The sequence below is a fragment of the Podarcis cretensis genome (genome assembly GCF_951804945.1).
Source record: "Podarcis cretensis genome assembly, chromosome: 2".
In the NCBI taxonomy this organism is placed as follows: domain Eukaryota; kingdom Metazoa; phylum Chordata; class Lepidosauria; order Squamata; family Lacertidae; genus Podarcis; species Podarcis cretensis.
In genome coordinates this window covers 55,724,086-55,739,424 of record NC_137171.1, presented here as the reverse complement: position 1 = coordinate 55,739,424, position 15,339 = coordinate 55,724,086, and the positions used below count along the sequence as shown (strand labels likewise).

Below are 15,339 nucleotides of genomic sequence, written 5' to 3'. Positions count from 1 at the left end.
GATAGACAGGATCACTTATAAAAAAAAAAGTCAGGTTCTTGTGATTGTGATATTCAGCAAAGGTTTGCTTTACTTTAAGAACGTAAGAAAAGCCCTATTAGATCAAACCAGTGTCCTGCATAGTCCAGCATCCTGACTTTAACAACAACAGCAACAAATATTATTATTTATTCATTTTCTATACCACCCTTCATCTGAGAATCACAGGGCACTTACAATCTAAACAATTTAAAATACATACCATAGTAACAAACAATAATCCCCCCTCACACACAGTTTAAAAGGCCATGGTTTGTTTAATTAGCCAAAGGCCTGGGAGAAGAGGAATGTGTTTGCCTGGTTCCTAAAGATATGTAATGAAAAGTGGATCAACCAGATGTCTTCTTGGAGCCCACAAGCAGCACATGAGGACAGCAATCTTCTGTCACTGTTGTCCCCTTGTAACTGGTATTCAGAAACCTCCTGCCTCCGACCCTGGAGGCAGTATTTAACCATCATGACTACTAGCCATTGATTTATCCTCCATGAATTTGCATAATCCAGTTTGTAAGCTGTCTAAATTTCTGTTGGCAAAGAGCATATAGCGTGAATTTACCAATTTAATGTTACATTGGTATTTCTAGAGAGGTATTTTTACACTAGAAAAAAACCCCATGTAATTGTTTGATTTTCAGTTCAACATTTCAAATTGGCTGAAAAGTAATTTTCCTTTAGGTATATTTTTCTAGAATACTAAGCCTGTAAGCATCAACTGATTCTCTGCACAAAGAGATTAGCAAAAATGACACACAATATGCCTAGATTATTATCTAAATGTACTACAAGACAGAACAGATTGTGTCCTTTCCTGGGTAAATTGTGTGAGCTGCTTTGTGTATATAATTATTATTCCCTTGCCATCTGATTTCCCTTTTCTAATATCACAGGATTAGAATATGGAATTCTTAAACTCTTTCTCTATTGCCTAGGGCAGAGGCCAAATGCCATTTTTTATGATATATGTAAATTTTCTACTAATAACAAGAGGCTTCACACACAGCAACAGTCTTTGGAGCTGGCTTCGTTGCAACTTTCACTTCTTTTAGGTGATTCTTCAGGCATTTTTGCTTAAAGTATTACTGATGAAATAGGCTTTTGCATTCTTTGGCATTATCAGGTATTTGTTAGAATCTAGACATATTTATTTGTTTCTCTTTGAATGCATACCTAGAAATAACACAGTTTATCTACATGCTCTGTGCCGCTTGGTTCTCCTGAAGCGTACAGGAAAACATTTTGCATGAAGCAGCCCTAAGTACTTGCCTAGTCAGACTGTGACAGTACCCTAAAATCCCTGGATTTCAAGGAGTGAGAGTTGTTGGATGGTTGTCTGTCTGTGAAGTTTAGTTAGCACATTTAGGTACAATGGTTTGTCAGCCCACCTTCAGTTTTATTTGGATGCAGATTTGTGATTGCCTGGCGTGCTCTGGTCCATGGGGTCACGAAGAGTCGGACACGACTAAACGACTAAACAACAACAACAAACCTTTACTATTGAGGAAAAGGTCTGCTATTAGTGACATCCTAGTCTTGGTCCCCTATTTTTTCACTGAAGCGGGTGTCTCCTCCAGTTGTTCCTAAGCTTGCATTTGGACATTGAAAGATGCATTATAACAGCTTTTGCTGAATGTCACCCAGTTGGCATATAACACTAACCATGACTTAGTGTGAGCAAGCAAATGTACAGGTTCCTAGATCATGTGAAGTGGGCCTTATCCTGTTCCTACCAACCCCCCACCCCACCCCACCCCTAGTCACTTTGGAGTTTAATCTTCTTAGACCGTTATTCACAGTATCATTGCATCAATCTCTGCAGGCCTGGAGTGATCACAATGCAGGCGCTTTCTGAAGAAGATCGAAGGCTCTGGATGGAGGCCATGGATGGCCGGGAACCGGTAAGAAAGAGTGCTTGAATAAGAAAGGGTTTTGTTTTTTCTTGTAAATAACCCCTTTTGAGACTTTGATTAAATACTTGATGTAATACTTCATCTCCTGTGCTACTAGGATAGTGAGAAAGCTCTTGCTGTCAATGTTCCTGAGAAATTGCAGAATGTAGCCCAGAATAGTTCAGACATTGTCTTAATGCTGCTGTAGAGAAGGAGGAGGGGAGGAACAAAAATCACAATACAGTATGCCATTTTTGAAACTTTCTGAAATCTGCCAAGTCAGCAGCTGCTGAAGACTGATAGGTCCACATTAAATTTCAGAACCTAATGTCTCCTAATGGATATGTATTACAGCCCAGTCTGCCATACACACGTACAGCACTCATGCATATGCTCACAGGTGAAAACACGGTTTACTGTGAATATCCCTATTCCCCAAGTAGTAATTAGACTTGTAGGGAGAAACCCTTCTGTTGGAGCCTGCATGGGTGAGGAAGAGGGGCTACAGACTGCATAGGGAAACCTCATGGCTCACATCCAACCCATGAGCCATAGCTTTCCCACCCCCAATGAAAGGGCTCAGGTCAATTGTGGCCTCACCCTTCACTGGATTTTTGTATCTTCAATGTATTTCCCACCTCTATAAATGTGTTCATTTGTTTTAATGCAGAAAGGCTGTTTATTAAGAAAAAAATGGAAGCACATTGTTGTGCCATTGCGTCATATCTCTCTGTCTCCTTTCAAAATCCACAAAACCTTTTAATGGCCAGGGGAGGAATTGTTGCATTTAAGCTTTCAATTTGACCCCTGAGCTTTGAATATTCGGGGAAAACGTGCTTGAATTCCCCGCCATCACCTTTACAAAAATAAAAATGAGATTGTTGGAATGATATACTCTGTGCTTGATACCAGATTCTTCACTTGTATGATAGACTTGCAGAACGCATACAACCCTGTTAGCAAACAATTTAAGTTGCCCCACTATTATAGTACAGGAAACTGTGAAGATATGAATGATTTCAGGGGGACATTGTACAGCATATGTAGTTCTTCGAGAGCCACCCACACAAGCAGCTGGCACCTTGCTTACATTAACATTCAGCAGAATTGCAGGCAGATAGCATTAGTGTCGAACGAAGGAGTTCTCACTTTAAAAATTTAAATGCTAGATGGATATACAAAGCAGAAGCAAACCTCTCTGCAGGATGTCGGCCGCTGTGCTGACTTCACAAAAAGCACAATTGGATGAATGTCATAATTTTTTTAAGCTGTATATAGTGTGGAAAGAGTAAAGAGGGAAATTTCTGAGCATGGGTTCTCTCATATGCAAAGTAAACTAAGCAGGAAAAGGAAATGCATTGCAGTCAGCCAGTTGTTCTGAAGCAATCCAAGTAATGTCTCTTCAGTATTAGAAATCGGCCAACTTGTGCACTCATTGAAACTGGTCTTGTGAGTGAGTGCTGAGCAGGGCATGGCTTCTGAGATTGTCCTATTAGGGACTTAAGTATAGTACAGTGGTTGAAATATACAGACTAGAAACACCTGGCTGATCCCTGCAAATGTATTGGGAGTCCTGATCAATTTGCCTGGATATCTCCTTAACTTTAACTATGTAATATATCACTTAGTGAGCATATGGTGTTCTAAGTAATATTTTTCTTGTGGGCAGGGGAAGTACAGAAGAAGGGAAACAATGTCTGTTCTTAGCCAACCAAATATATTAGTTATATACCCAAATATATTTGTTATATACATATATATATGTATGTGGTCAGTAATATGAATTTGAATGTGCATAGGGCAGGTACTAGCTCTAATCACATGTTACAAGCAATGGGAGGAGGACGTGGAGTTTCTCCAGATAGCCTTACACGTTGCACCCACATTTAAAGGGCAGAAGTCTGCAGGGAAGTGGGGTGTCTTCATGTGTATAGTACATCATACAGGGTTTAAGATCATATGGAAACCTTCAAGTATATAGCTATAGTGCAAAGGCCCTCACCCTTTGTGCTGTATACATCATTTCTTTCATCTTCACCGATTGTGTTTTAATTTAAGGTTAGCAATATACATTGAATTCTTTCCAACTTCCCTATATTCTGTGGGGCATCTAACTGAAGAATAACAGCAGGCTTAGATCCAGTGTTGCCTTTCTGTGAATAGAAAACTTCGGTTTGTGGAGAAGGGTCTTGAGCTTAGTAGAGGCTCCTTCTGAGGTCTAGTGGGAGGCGATTTTGACGGATCCCTCCCTTCCTCATTTCAGCATCCTGAGCTACCTCCCACGCTGCTCAATAGGGGTCCCTTAAGCTTCCAGATCTCTAAATTAAAATTGTTGTTGTTGTTGTTAGGCTAATAATAATAAAATATGGCTGAGTAAAATTCAGGTTCCGCTGTTTTTTTGCCTGATAATTCTATTCATATGCCGCTTTTCCACAGTGAGTTGCACTCTGAGTCGCTTACAACAAATGTCCACTTATTGTCAAAATACAAAACACTGGGGGCTATAAACCAGTGTACAAAATGTATCAAGAAAAAAAAATGGACAAAAGCAACAATTCAACGAACACAGACAAAATTCAAACTACAAGGAAATAATCTGAACTTTATTTTTATTTTGATCCATACTTAGATATTTTCTTTTAAAACATAAATACAATTGAGAGGGGGAAGGGGTATTCTCTTTGAGCTCTGGGATTCACAGCTGACTCTCTCATCTGTCCTCCAGAGGAGGGTAGAAGTATCAATGCGGCTGGTGCTGGTCTCACTGGCAACTTAATAGAAGCTTTTATATAAACAACAGCAACGTATTCCAGAATATTCTGAGTAAAAGAATAAGTAGTACTGGATGTTTGGTCAAAATGTAGCAAAGCAATTTCCCCTGCTCTGAGATTCTCATTGCCTGTCTCCAAATGTGCTCAGAGCATTGTGTCCCTTAGCTGCTGACCATCGTATTTACACGTCTCTGCATGCTGATGGTGAGCTGCTGAGTCCTGATTCACCAGGCCCTGTAAAGTTCAAATTAGTCACCTAAACCAAAAGCCTTTATTGATTCCGAAAGCAATGCTAATTGCAACATAAACAATGGATAACCTTATGAAATAAAGGAAATGAAGAAAAGTTACAAAACAGCTATGCTTTCTGTGGCAATGTGTAACTGTCTGCTGAAAAGTATGAAAATCCCTAGCGCACATACAGCAAACCATGAGCTGTTTTATCTTTTTAATTTAATTTATAATTTTTTGCACCTTGTTTCTCCCAGCAAATACACCAAACCATTCAGACATACTGTTAACGTGGATATATCTACACTAGAGCCAGCAGAAGCCAGTAGAGGAACCAAACATAGAGATTATTATTCTAATAGCACAGGATACCAAGAGCCTCAATTTCCCAGAACACCCTCATGTGAAACCTGAGGTCAGCAGTTATTGATAGATCAGCAGATAATGCTAACTGCATACAGTTTGCTATAGCTGCAAAAGAAACTACCTGTTTAAAGCTAACTCTCAGGAAGTGCTTGTTTGTGCAAACTACCGCAGGACCACATAGGTTTTTCATTCCCTAAGGAGTGCCATTGTCCACCCAATATCATACATGATTATTGTGAATGAGATTAATGGTGCTGGGCATCCTTGATTCTTTTTGAGGCAACAGACTACTCTTTATCATGTTACTATTTTAGTCCATTCATAGCTTAGTGGTAGACCATTTGCCTTCACGAGCAGAAGCATAGCTGTCAACCTTCCCTTTTTTGGCGGGAAATTCCCTTATTCCAGCGCTGCGTCCCGCTGCTATCCCGGATTGTTAGATATCCCGTAGATTGTCCCTGGGACAGGTGAGGCTGCTGATCCCTTATTTTCAAATCTGAAAGTTGATAGCTATGTGCAGAAGGTCCCAGATTCAATCCCTGTTATCTCCAGGTAGAGCGGGAAGGTAGCTTGTATGGAATCCTGGAGAGCTTTTGCCAGTTCAAGTTGACAGTACTGAGCTGAATTGCCTGACTCTATACACAGCAGCTTTCTGTGTTCCTTTGTATTTTCTTTGATGGGTTATGCTTCTGCACTGGTTTTAGAAGATATAAGGCATGGGAAAGGGAATTATTTGAAAATGGCATACTTACTATAGATGAGGTGAATCTATGTAGTATAGTTAGCTACACGACTGGTGTGTGTTCAATTAACATGGGAATTATTATTATTTTTAATTCTTAAGTGAAGGGTTGGTGTAGTAATTTAATTAATTAAAATAGTTTCATCCTGCCTTTTGCTCAAAAGGCCCCCATGGCTCCAGAGCCAGCATCAGAAGCAAACAGCAGAGACAAAAACCCAACCTCTCCAAAATCTCAGCAGGGATCAGAGAAACTCAAAGGTTCTTTGAGAAGGAGCTGTCTTTGCCAGCCACCTGAACGTGGATAGAGAAATAGCAAGCTGAGCCTCATTTGGCAGGGAGATCCAAAGATTCAGTGCTGATGTTGAATGCCCTGTTCCAAGTAGTCCTTCACTGGATTATTCCTGGCCGAGGGGCTCTGAAAAAGACTTTGAATCATATAGGCAAAGGCAATCCTGACCAACTGTGGTGTTTGTTTCTCTAAGCGAGGTTGAATCAAGAGATTCAGCTAGCCTTCTGCTCTTAACTGCTTTGATTAAACCAGGAATATCAAAGCAGTAACACAGAATCTTGTTACAGAAATCTGAGGGTGTCAAGGAGAGCTCAGTTCCAACATCTACCCAAGTTTTTATGTGATGCATTTATATTTAAGTGTGCTTTTTATCTAAGGTTTTACATATAATCCCCTTCTGTCCAGAGCCTCTGGATGAGGATGGGATATTTCACTCAGAGTTGCTTAATATATTATGTCGGAAAAACAGGTGCTAAATGCATGTATCACATGAAGCCACAATCTTAAGAGTTCCCTACAACATTTGCCTGTGGTGTATATGTGTTTGGAAATACAAATATGATGTTATTTACCACATCCAGTCCTCATACATGCAGGAAAAGTATGAAGCGCCCCATGTTGACTGGTCCAGTGGAATAAAATATTCCTACTTATTCAGCTGCAAGCACTCTGGCCTGTTGATCTTTTGAGGGCTGAGAAAGAAGCTCAATCCAAACAGCTGTAGAATGTAGATTGATGAAATGAGGCTTGTGGGTTAAGCACAAAATGGAGGCAGCAGAGTAGTGCTCACAGTGACTGCTGTGTAGGCTTTTGTCCACTAGATGGTGAAGTGAGACTTTCTGGTTGCTTACGTTGATGTCTTGTCCTGAACCACGTGAGAGCTCTGGTGTTGGGCAGAATTCAGTAGCTTTAATATATGTATTTTATAAGGTCTCTTTCTCCCACAGTTTTAGTATCTTATGGCTTTAAAAGGAGGTTGAAGCAAAACACTGAGGTCAAATTGGGTCCACCTGATTTGTGTTTAAACCCTTGATGTGATTGAGGAAAACGAGTGTGTAGAAAAGTGCCACGTATTGATGAATCCCATTCCTTCCAGCCTCCTTCGTCACAATGTCAGCGCCAAATGGGTATTCCTAATGCCTTCTATGGGAGATGGAGGAGCCCTCCTGCCTTCTCCAGCCCCAGGAATCTCCACTGAGTATTCTGTATAAATGCTCCACTTGCAAAGCTTGCCTCCCCCCCCGCCAGTTTTGCCTCTTGAGTAATGATCAAACAGTGACAGATGAGAACAGACTACTTGTGTGCACAGCTGCCAGCCCATCCCTGTGTAGCGTGTTTTCTCTGCAAGCCAGACCTCTTCAACTTTTTTTTTTAATAAAACCCTTCTGTCGCTATTGGAAGTTAAATTTTCTACTCTTGCTCTTACTGCCCTGGTTTTACTCTCTGTGACAGAACCACTTCATTTGCCTAGCATCTGCAGCACAGACAAAATACACAACAAAACCATAATATTTGGTGAAACCACAAACTCCTGCAGAAGGGGGGTGGTGGTGATCTTCACCCTTCTTTAAAGTGCCTAATTATTTTCAGTCCCTTTGCGATGATCAAAACTTCCTAGATTGGGATTTTTTCTTCCCTGTGCTTATTTTCCTATGATAGATGGCTCCCCCACCCCCTTCGCCTTCTCAGTTCTTTTGTGCATGTCCCCTCCTCTTCCCCAGCCCCTCCTGCCAACCATGTTCCTACCCATTCCCTTATTCAACCTAGCTTTGTTTTTGGCGGAATAAGTTGAAGTATTGGCAGTATAAAGTTTGCTTGGTATAAGAAGCTGATGCTGATTTCTTTTTTCCATGGAACCTCACCCCTCACTGGTTTAAAGAAGCAGCAATGAGAATTGGGCTATGTGGATGCAGTCGCTGTTAGGCTTGTATGTTTCCATGGTGATCTGTTGTCGCCATACTAATGACTTTCAACTCTTCTCCGGTGTTTTTGTAGCTTCCCAGGTTGCTAAACGATCTCTTTTTATTTTCCTTTCACTGAGCATAACAAATGCGATTCTTTTAACATGACCCAAACATGACGTGCGTGTTTTGATTAGGGTCATACTTCAAATTTCTTTAAATAAATCTGGGCTGACATTTGGTTGATTTGTACAGGGCAGTAATTCATAATTCCCAGGCCCCCATGGCGTAAGCATGGTGTGGCGTGTGAGATTTATCTCACAAAGTGGATTAGAAATCCAGAGGCTAAAAATGGGTGTAGAACAGTAGGCAATATACTAGCTTTGGGGACAATCTACAGTGACACTGAGGGTTTCAGGAGTAGATTTCTGAATGTAAGCAGTTGTTTGAAGATAGCCTTTCTCTTTAAGGGGATCTGTGCATTTATCTATTTATACAGCATTGTTTATACCCCTTTAACAAAAATCTGCTGTACCAGTGAAACCTGATACATCCATAATTGGTAACGTCCTGCAAGCTTCTGTGCTGCTGTCTCATCCTCCTCCATTTTCAAATGTGTGCACTCATTTCTTCTTCCTCCTTTCTATTACATGCAAATCCTCACCCTCTTTTCATTTTCAGAGCTAAACATGGGTAATGTTCTATCTGTATAGGTGATTTCTGTAACAGTAGTTAGCACAAACCACGGTTTGCCAACTCATGTTTTAATCAGCATTGCAAACTGGTTTGAAACTTAAGTGTTAATAAGAAGAGCAGTGTGGTTACTTCAATAATGAGATGTGGGGACAGGTGACAAAGAAGAGGTAGATGTGAACTTGCAAGGTGCTCTTGGTCTCGTAACTATGCTTAGTCAATGAGAAAGTATTATGTCAATACTGGACCTAGCTGGAATACATTCCAAAAACCACGTTTGTGTGTGTGTGTGTGTGGGGGGGAATAGCCTTAATTATGTTTTATTTTCAAGCTGGATATAATATTGACAGAATGGAAAACTATTTTTTCCTGTCATAAATAAACATTAATATTATGACTATGGCTGCTGCTACAGCTGATTGATTTTAGTTCCACAGTATTCCCAGCCCTTACCCAGACATATTGGATTGGACCAAAGGAAGCAAGAATGATGATATGAACTCAAAATACAATACAATATGGCAGATCAAAAGTTTACCTCAGCCAGGGTATTAGTTTGGCTGTTACTCAGAGTAATTTTCACTTGAAACAAAGAGCTGATCCCACACACCCAATGTGAAGTTCACATCCATCAAGACAACATGTTTCCCAATAGTCTGAAGTTCCCTGATCTCAGCCTGGCTTTTCCTTTCTTTATGTGCTGACTTGGAGCATTCCTTCGGGTTGCAAGAGAGAACAAAAATGGCTAGAGGGGGACATGATAGCACTTTATATGCACACTGTGGAGAAAGAGGATCAATATATTTTTGTCTCTCTTTCTCATAGTATTACATATTTTATTTATATCCTTCCCTAATGTTACTTCGAATACTGGCCCTTGTGGTTACACAATGACATTAATTGACTGGAGATTCACATCAGACAAGAGAGAGGAGTTCAAAACTGCACACAATTAATTTCTGGAAGTTGCTGCCCCAAGATGTAGTGATGGCTACCAATGTATATAGCTTTAAAAGGGGATTAGGTAAATTGGTGGAGGATAAGGCTATCAGTGGCTTTTAGTCATTATGGCTATATTTAATCTCCAGAATCAGAGGCAGTATGTCAGTGAATACCTGTTGCTGGTGTCCTCTTGAACAGCTTGTCGGCTTCTTTCTCATGCCCACCCCGCTGGCAAATGTGGGCAACAGGGTGCTAAGAATGGAGCTTTTTATTAGATCCTACTCAAGCAGAGACAATTTGGATGTGACTGGTGTATTATTTGTGTGTGTGTAATTTGATTTTTTGAAAATCTTGAACTGCATCTCCCTAATGCCTTCATTATCCAATAGCTTTTGAACTTCCTGAATGGTCCAGTGCAGCTCTCAGTTGAAAATGTATTTAAAGATGTGTTATGCTGAACAAAAATATGCTCAAAAATGTGTAATTTGAGGAAACACAGCAAAACGGACTACATTGGAAATACACTGATTCATTTATCCATCCTTAATAAAACACATAGAAAGTTCGTAAGGCCCTGTACATTCAAAGTTTAACTTGAATATGCTAAACAAAAAACAAAAAAAACCCACCAGCGTATTTTCATGTATGTGGTGTGTGCATTTCACGATAGCTAGAAGTGTTATTTATAGCACAGGATAAATAATCTCTTGTCTTCTGATCTTTAATTATTGATTTATCCTTGTTCCCCCATGTCTTTGGCATGCATACTTTGTACAAAGGCCCATATAATTGCCTGTTGTTTGTGGTGTAGAATTGGTGAGCTGACTTTCTGGGAGCTCATGAAAAATAATCACATGGAGTCCGAAACATGGAATTGGGTGTAGAAAGTTGAGCAACACCCAAATGAAGCAAACCAGGCTGGGCCTACCATAGGGTAGAATGTATTAGGTAGAAGATACTGAGTGTAGAGTTACATACCACCTGCCCTGCGCCCCCTAAGCTAGTTTGCTGCCCTCAAGTGCAGTGGAGAATGTTGCCCCATCGCCAGAGTTGAAATATTCAACTGCCAATCTAGCGAGAGGAATGAGGGGCACACCATTTAATCCATTACATCAGGAAGCAAAATGTATTGGGTCCACTCTGAAGCCTTGCAGGATACGTTCTAATGTGTTTTAAGTTGTTCTTGTTGAACTCAAACAGAATCTTGATCCCCAGCCTGAGTATAATATGAAAGCTTGATGCCGAATTGACTAGGACAGTTGAGAAAGTCATGGACGCTCTATTTTCCTATCCGTCTCATGGCATTTCTGCAGCATGTCCCCCTACCTAAGATGCTCGCTGCACTTGTGTGCGGGATCAACATCATCTTAGATTGCTACTCAGATATCAAAACATTCCAGAGATGTGATGACCATTTCTTTCTCATAGTGTGCTTCCTACTCTCTCTTGCTGTGCTGGGGGCGAGCTCTATCCAGCCTAGTCAACCCCACCTGCTCCAATAGCCTCCAACAAGGTACTGAAATAGAGATGAGATTAACAGGTATTCTAGATGCCTGAAAAATGTCTCCTCAAATGTTCTGAAACACAGGCAAGGAAGGACAAAGATTGTTGGACCTGGTTGCATATTGCTGAACCAGCACCCTTGTCACAGTTCCTGATTGGCCAGGAGAAACCAAAGAAGGTTTCCAATAAAAAATCACTGCAGAGTGAAATTCCAAATTGACCTTTTCAGTATACACACTCAGTGTGAAAATGCTCTAAAAATAACTTATGTATAAGCTTGTGCTTGCACATATGCACAGTATTTTTTCAGATTTATTTCGGGGGATAACAAAAGATCCACAACAATTTGCACAATAATATTTCATCTATATAAATCACCTTGCAAAAATAGATTATAGTTAGGATAAACAGTGATTATTATTGCTATTATTTAGAATCATAGAATCATAGAATCATAGAGTTGGAAGAGACCACAAGGGCCATCGAGTCCAACCCCCTGCCAAGCAGGAAACACCATCAGAGCACTCCTGACATATGGTTGTCAAGTCTCTGCTGAAAGACCTCCAAAGAAGGAGACTCCACCACACTCCTTGGCAGCAAATTCCACTGTCGAACAGCTCTTACTGTCAGGAAGTTCTTCCTAATGTTTAGGTAGAATCTTCTTTCTTGTAGTTTGGATCCATTGCTCCGTGTCCGCTTATCTGGAGCAGCAGAAAGCAACCTTTCTCCCTCCTCTATGTGACATCCTTTTATATATTTGAACATGGCTACCATATCACCCCTTAACCTCCTCTTCTCCAGGCTAAACATGCCCAGCTCCCTTAGCCGTTCCTCATAAGGCATCGTTTCCAGGCCTTTGACCATTTTGGTTGCCCTCCTCTGGACACGTTCCAGTTTGTCAGTGTCCTTATTGAACTGTGGTGCCCAGAACTGGACACAGTACTCCAGGTGAGGTCTGACCAGAGCAGAATACAGTGGCACTATTACTTCCCTTGATCTAGATGCTATACTCCTATTGATGCAGCCCAGAATTGCATTGGCTTTTTTAGCTGCTGCGTCACACTGTTGGCTCATGTCAAGTTTGTGGTCAACCAAGACTCCTAGATCCTTTTCACATGTACTGCTCTCAAGCCAGGTTTCACCCATCTTGTATTTGTGCCTCTCATTTTTTTTGCCCAAGTGCAATACTTTACATTTCTCCCTGTTAAAATTCATCTTGTTTGTTTTGGCCCAGTTCTCTAATCTGTCAAGGTCGTTTTGAAGTGTGATCATGCCCTCTGGGGTGTTAGCCACCCCTCCCAGTTTGGTGTCATCTGCAAATTTGATCAGGATGCCCTTGAGTCCATCATCCAAGTCGCTGATAAAGATGTTGAATAAGACCAGGCCCAAGACAGAACCCTGTGGCACCCCACTAGTCACTCTTCTCCAGGATGAAGAGGAACCATTGATGAGCACCCTTTGGGTTCGGTCAGTCAGCCAGTTACAAATCCACTGAGTGGTAGCATAGTCAAGACCGCATTTTACCAGCTTCTTTACAAGAATATCATGGGGCACCTTGTCAGCTGAGCATCACATGGCAGTTTACAATATAGAAACACAAAAATACTTAACATAGTAACAGACAGAAGCAATACTTCCCCACACAATGACAATAATGTAATAGAGCAAGAAAAATAAATTAAAATTTGACAAATTTGACATATATGACATATAATATTCTAATCATCCAAACAGCAAGAGCTTAATTATGTCACTTCTAGCAGTATGATATTAATGCTAAATATTTTAATTCAAATTATTTCCCAATAGTGTGCCATCACTCAGATGCATCTGGAATAGAAAAGGGTTGCACTGCATTGTGTTTTCAATCATCTAAGCAGTGGGTTTTTTAATTTTTACTTTTAAAAGGTCCCATTTCCCAAAGAATAATTTGGTTTGCTGCCCCCCTTCTCTAACACATCATATTTGTGAGTTTAAGTGAATACCTCAGGCACAGTAATTTTTAATAAATAGCTGAGGTGCAAAGGATCATGAAGCAGCATCTGAACGTTTCCAAACCTTAAGCGTGCATAAACCTTTTAAATCTTGGTCTTCCCTTCTGACATTCTTCTTTTGGAACTTGCTAGCTTTACATGGGTTGCTTTTGGCAAAGTCTCTAGTGAATGGTTTTTGTGTCTGGGCAAGTGAGACAGCGCTCACAGCCTTCACCATCATTATTAATTGCTGTCCTTCTGTGATTTGTCATTGTTCGTTCCTCTCTATTCTCTTCCAAATACTTTGGCTTTGGAGTTTGTTTTTGTAAGAGGTAAAGGAAGAAGCTTTTGTAGATTTACATCATCTTGTATGAAGTTGGTGAGCTTTTTCCTGTTGGAACTAATCTGCCATTTTTGAATTAGTTGCTCCCTCGCTCCCTCCAACTGGAATTTCTGTTCCTTTTCATGGTATTTTCTCTCACCCACTTTAAAACACACACACACACACACACAGAGAGAGAGAGAGAGAGAGAGAGAGAGAGAGAGAGAAGAGAGAGAGAGAGAGAGAGAGAGAGAGAGAGAGAGAGAGACCATACTCATTCCAGTTCAGTGCTCCAAATCACTGTTTTCCCTCCTCTCTATTGTTGTGGTTTTTCTTCCCTTTCTGTTTGTTTAATTTAGCTTGTCTGGCCCAAACAACCCACTGAACTTTGCTTGAACTTCAGATTCAGCCTGCACAGGTGCTTCTGCACGCTTATAGGCTGATTAGATCTGGAACACCTTATTTGCTGACAGTGCAAATATAAACAGCATTGTGTGTTGGGTTTGCATTTTGACAGCTCTGCTGGAAAAGGAGGTCACAATGATGGGTACCTCATTCTGTGCATGGTAAATTAGTAAACAACATCTGGCTCTGCCATCTGATTCCTCCCCTTCTCCCTACCCCCCCCCCCCCCGCCCCTGTATTTCATTTGCCTCTCATAATCGAGCTGCACTGAAATTGCAGGAAAATAGAAGATGTGGTAATTGGCACCAACTTTGGATGGCTTTAAAAGGAGCTTAGATAAATTCTTGGAGAATCAGGCTATTGATGGCTATTGGCCACGATGGCTGTGCGCTACCTCCATATCGGCAGTGGTATGCCTCCCGATGCCAGTTTCTAGGAATCTCACCTGGGAAGAGTGTTACTGCCCTCAGGTCCTCCTTGTGGGCTTCCCACAGGCACCTGGTTAGCAGCTTTGAGAACAGGATGTTGGAGTTAATGGGCCGTTGGCTTTATCCAGTGGGGCTCTTATGTTAATTGCCTTGAAACACACACACACACACACACACACACACACACACGGTGTTTCATTAATTAATTAATTAATTTTGTTCTTTCTTTTAAATTTAAGCCTTATGTCATCTAATATTTCCCACTTGAACCTGCCGCAGAGAAACAAATACATGCTTTCCTCATCCAATGCTTTAGAATATACAGATGTTCACTGCTGATCCCCACCCTACCCCACAGTCTGACGCAATTTCAGGTAATGTGCAAGGAGAAATAAATTGAGCTCATTTATTCTTACCTGCTGGTAGCTTTGGAATTTCTGTGCTGCCTCAGGGTTCAATCCCTTGGCACAGCTTGCAAGATAACATAAAGCACTACAATAAATATATTATTTAATGGTTAAAAAAGAAATCCTCAACCCTTAAAACATAAAAGCAGACAGCTTCACATTAAAACAAGCATTTTCCTCTAAGCACCAAAGTCATGGTAAACTTCCAGAAAGTTTTTGTTTTTTTTAAGCTGACCTACTGAACTTCTATGCAAAGGGACTTTATTTAACTGTAAGGTTTCCATGCCCTAAAAATGCTTGCAGCCAGCCAGTTCTGGCTGTGGAAACACCAAGTACAGTGATACAGTGACACAGAATTCTTGGAAGTATTCACACATGCATCAAGAAATTCACTGGGTGGCAGATACACCTTCATTCTTTCTGTCTAGGGTTCCCTAGTCA

General features: G+C 40.8%; 1 protein-coding gene across 10 annotated transcripts in view; it reads left to right on the top strand.

The window, feature by feature from the left end:
- ARHGAP26 (Rho GTPase activating protein 26) overlaps positions 1–15,339 on the top strand; it is a 215,783-nt gene that overhangs the window by 80,132 nt on the left and 120,312 nt on the right. For all 10 annotated transcript variants that reach the window (XM_079967947.1, XM_079967952.1, XM_079967949.1 and 7 more), the window contains one exon: positions 1,856–1,934. In XM_079967947.1, the coding sequence (XP_079824073.1) occupies positions 1,856–1,934 (79 nt within the window). The remainder of the gene's footprint in view (positions 1–1,855; positions 1,935–15,339) is intronic.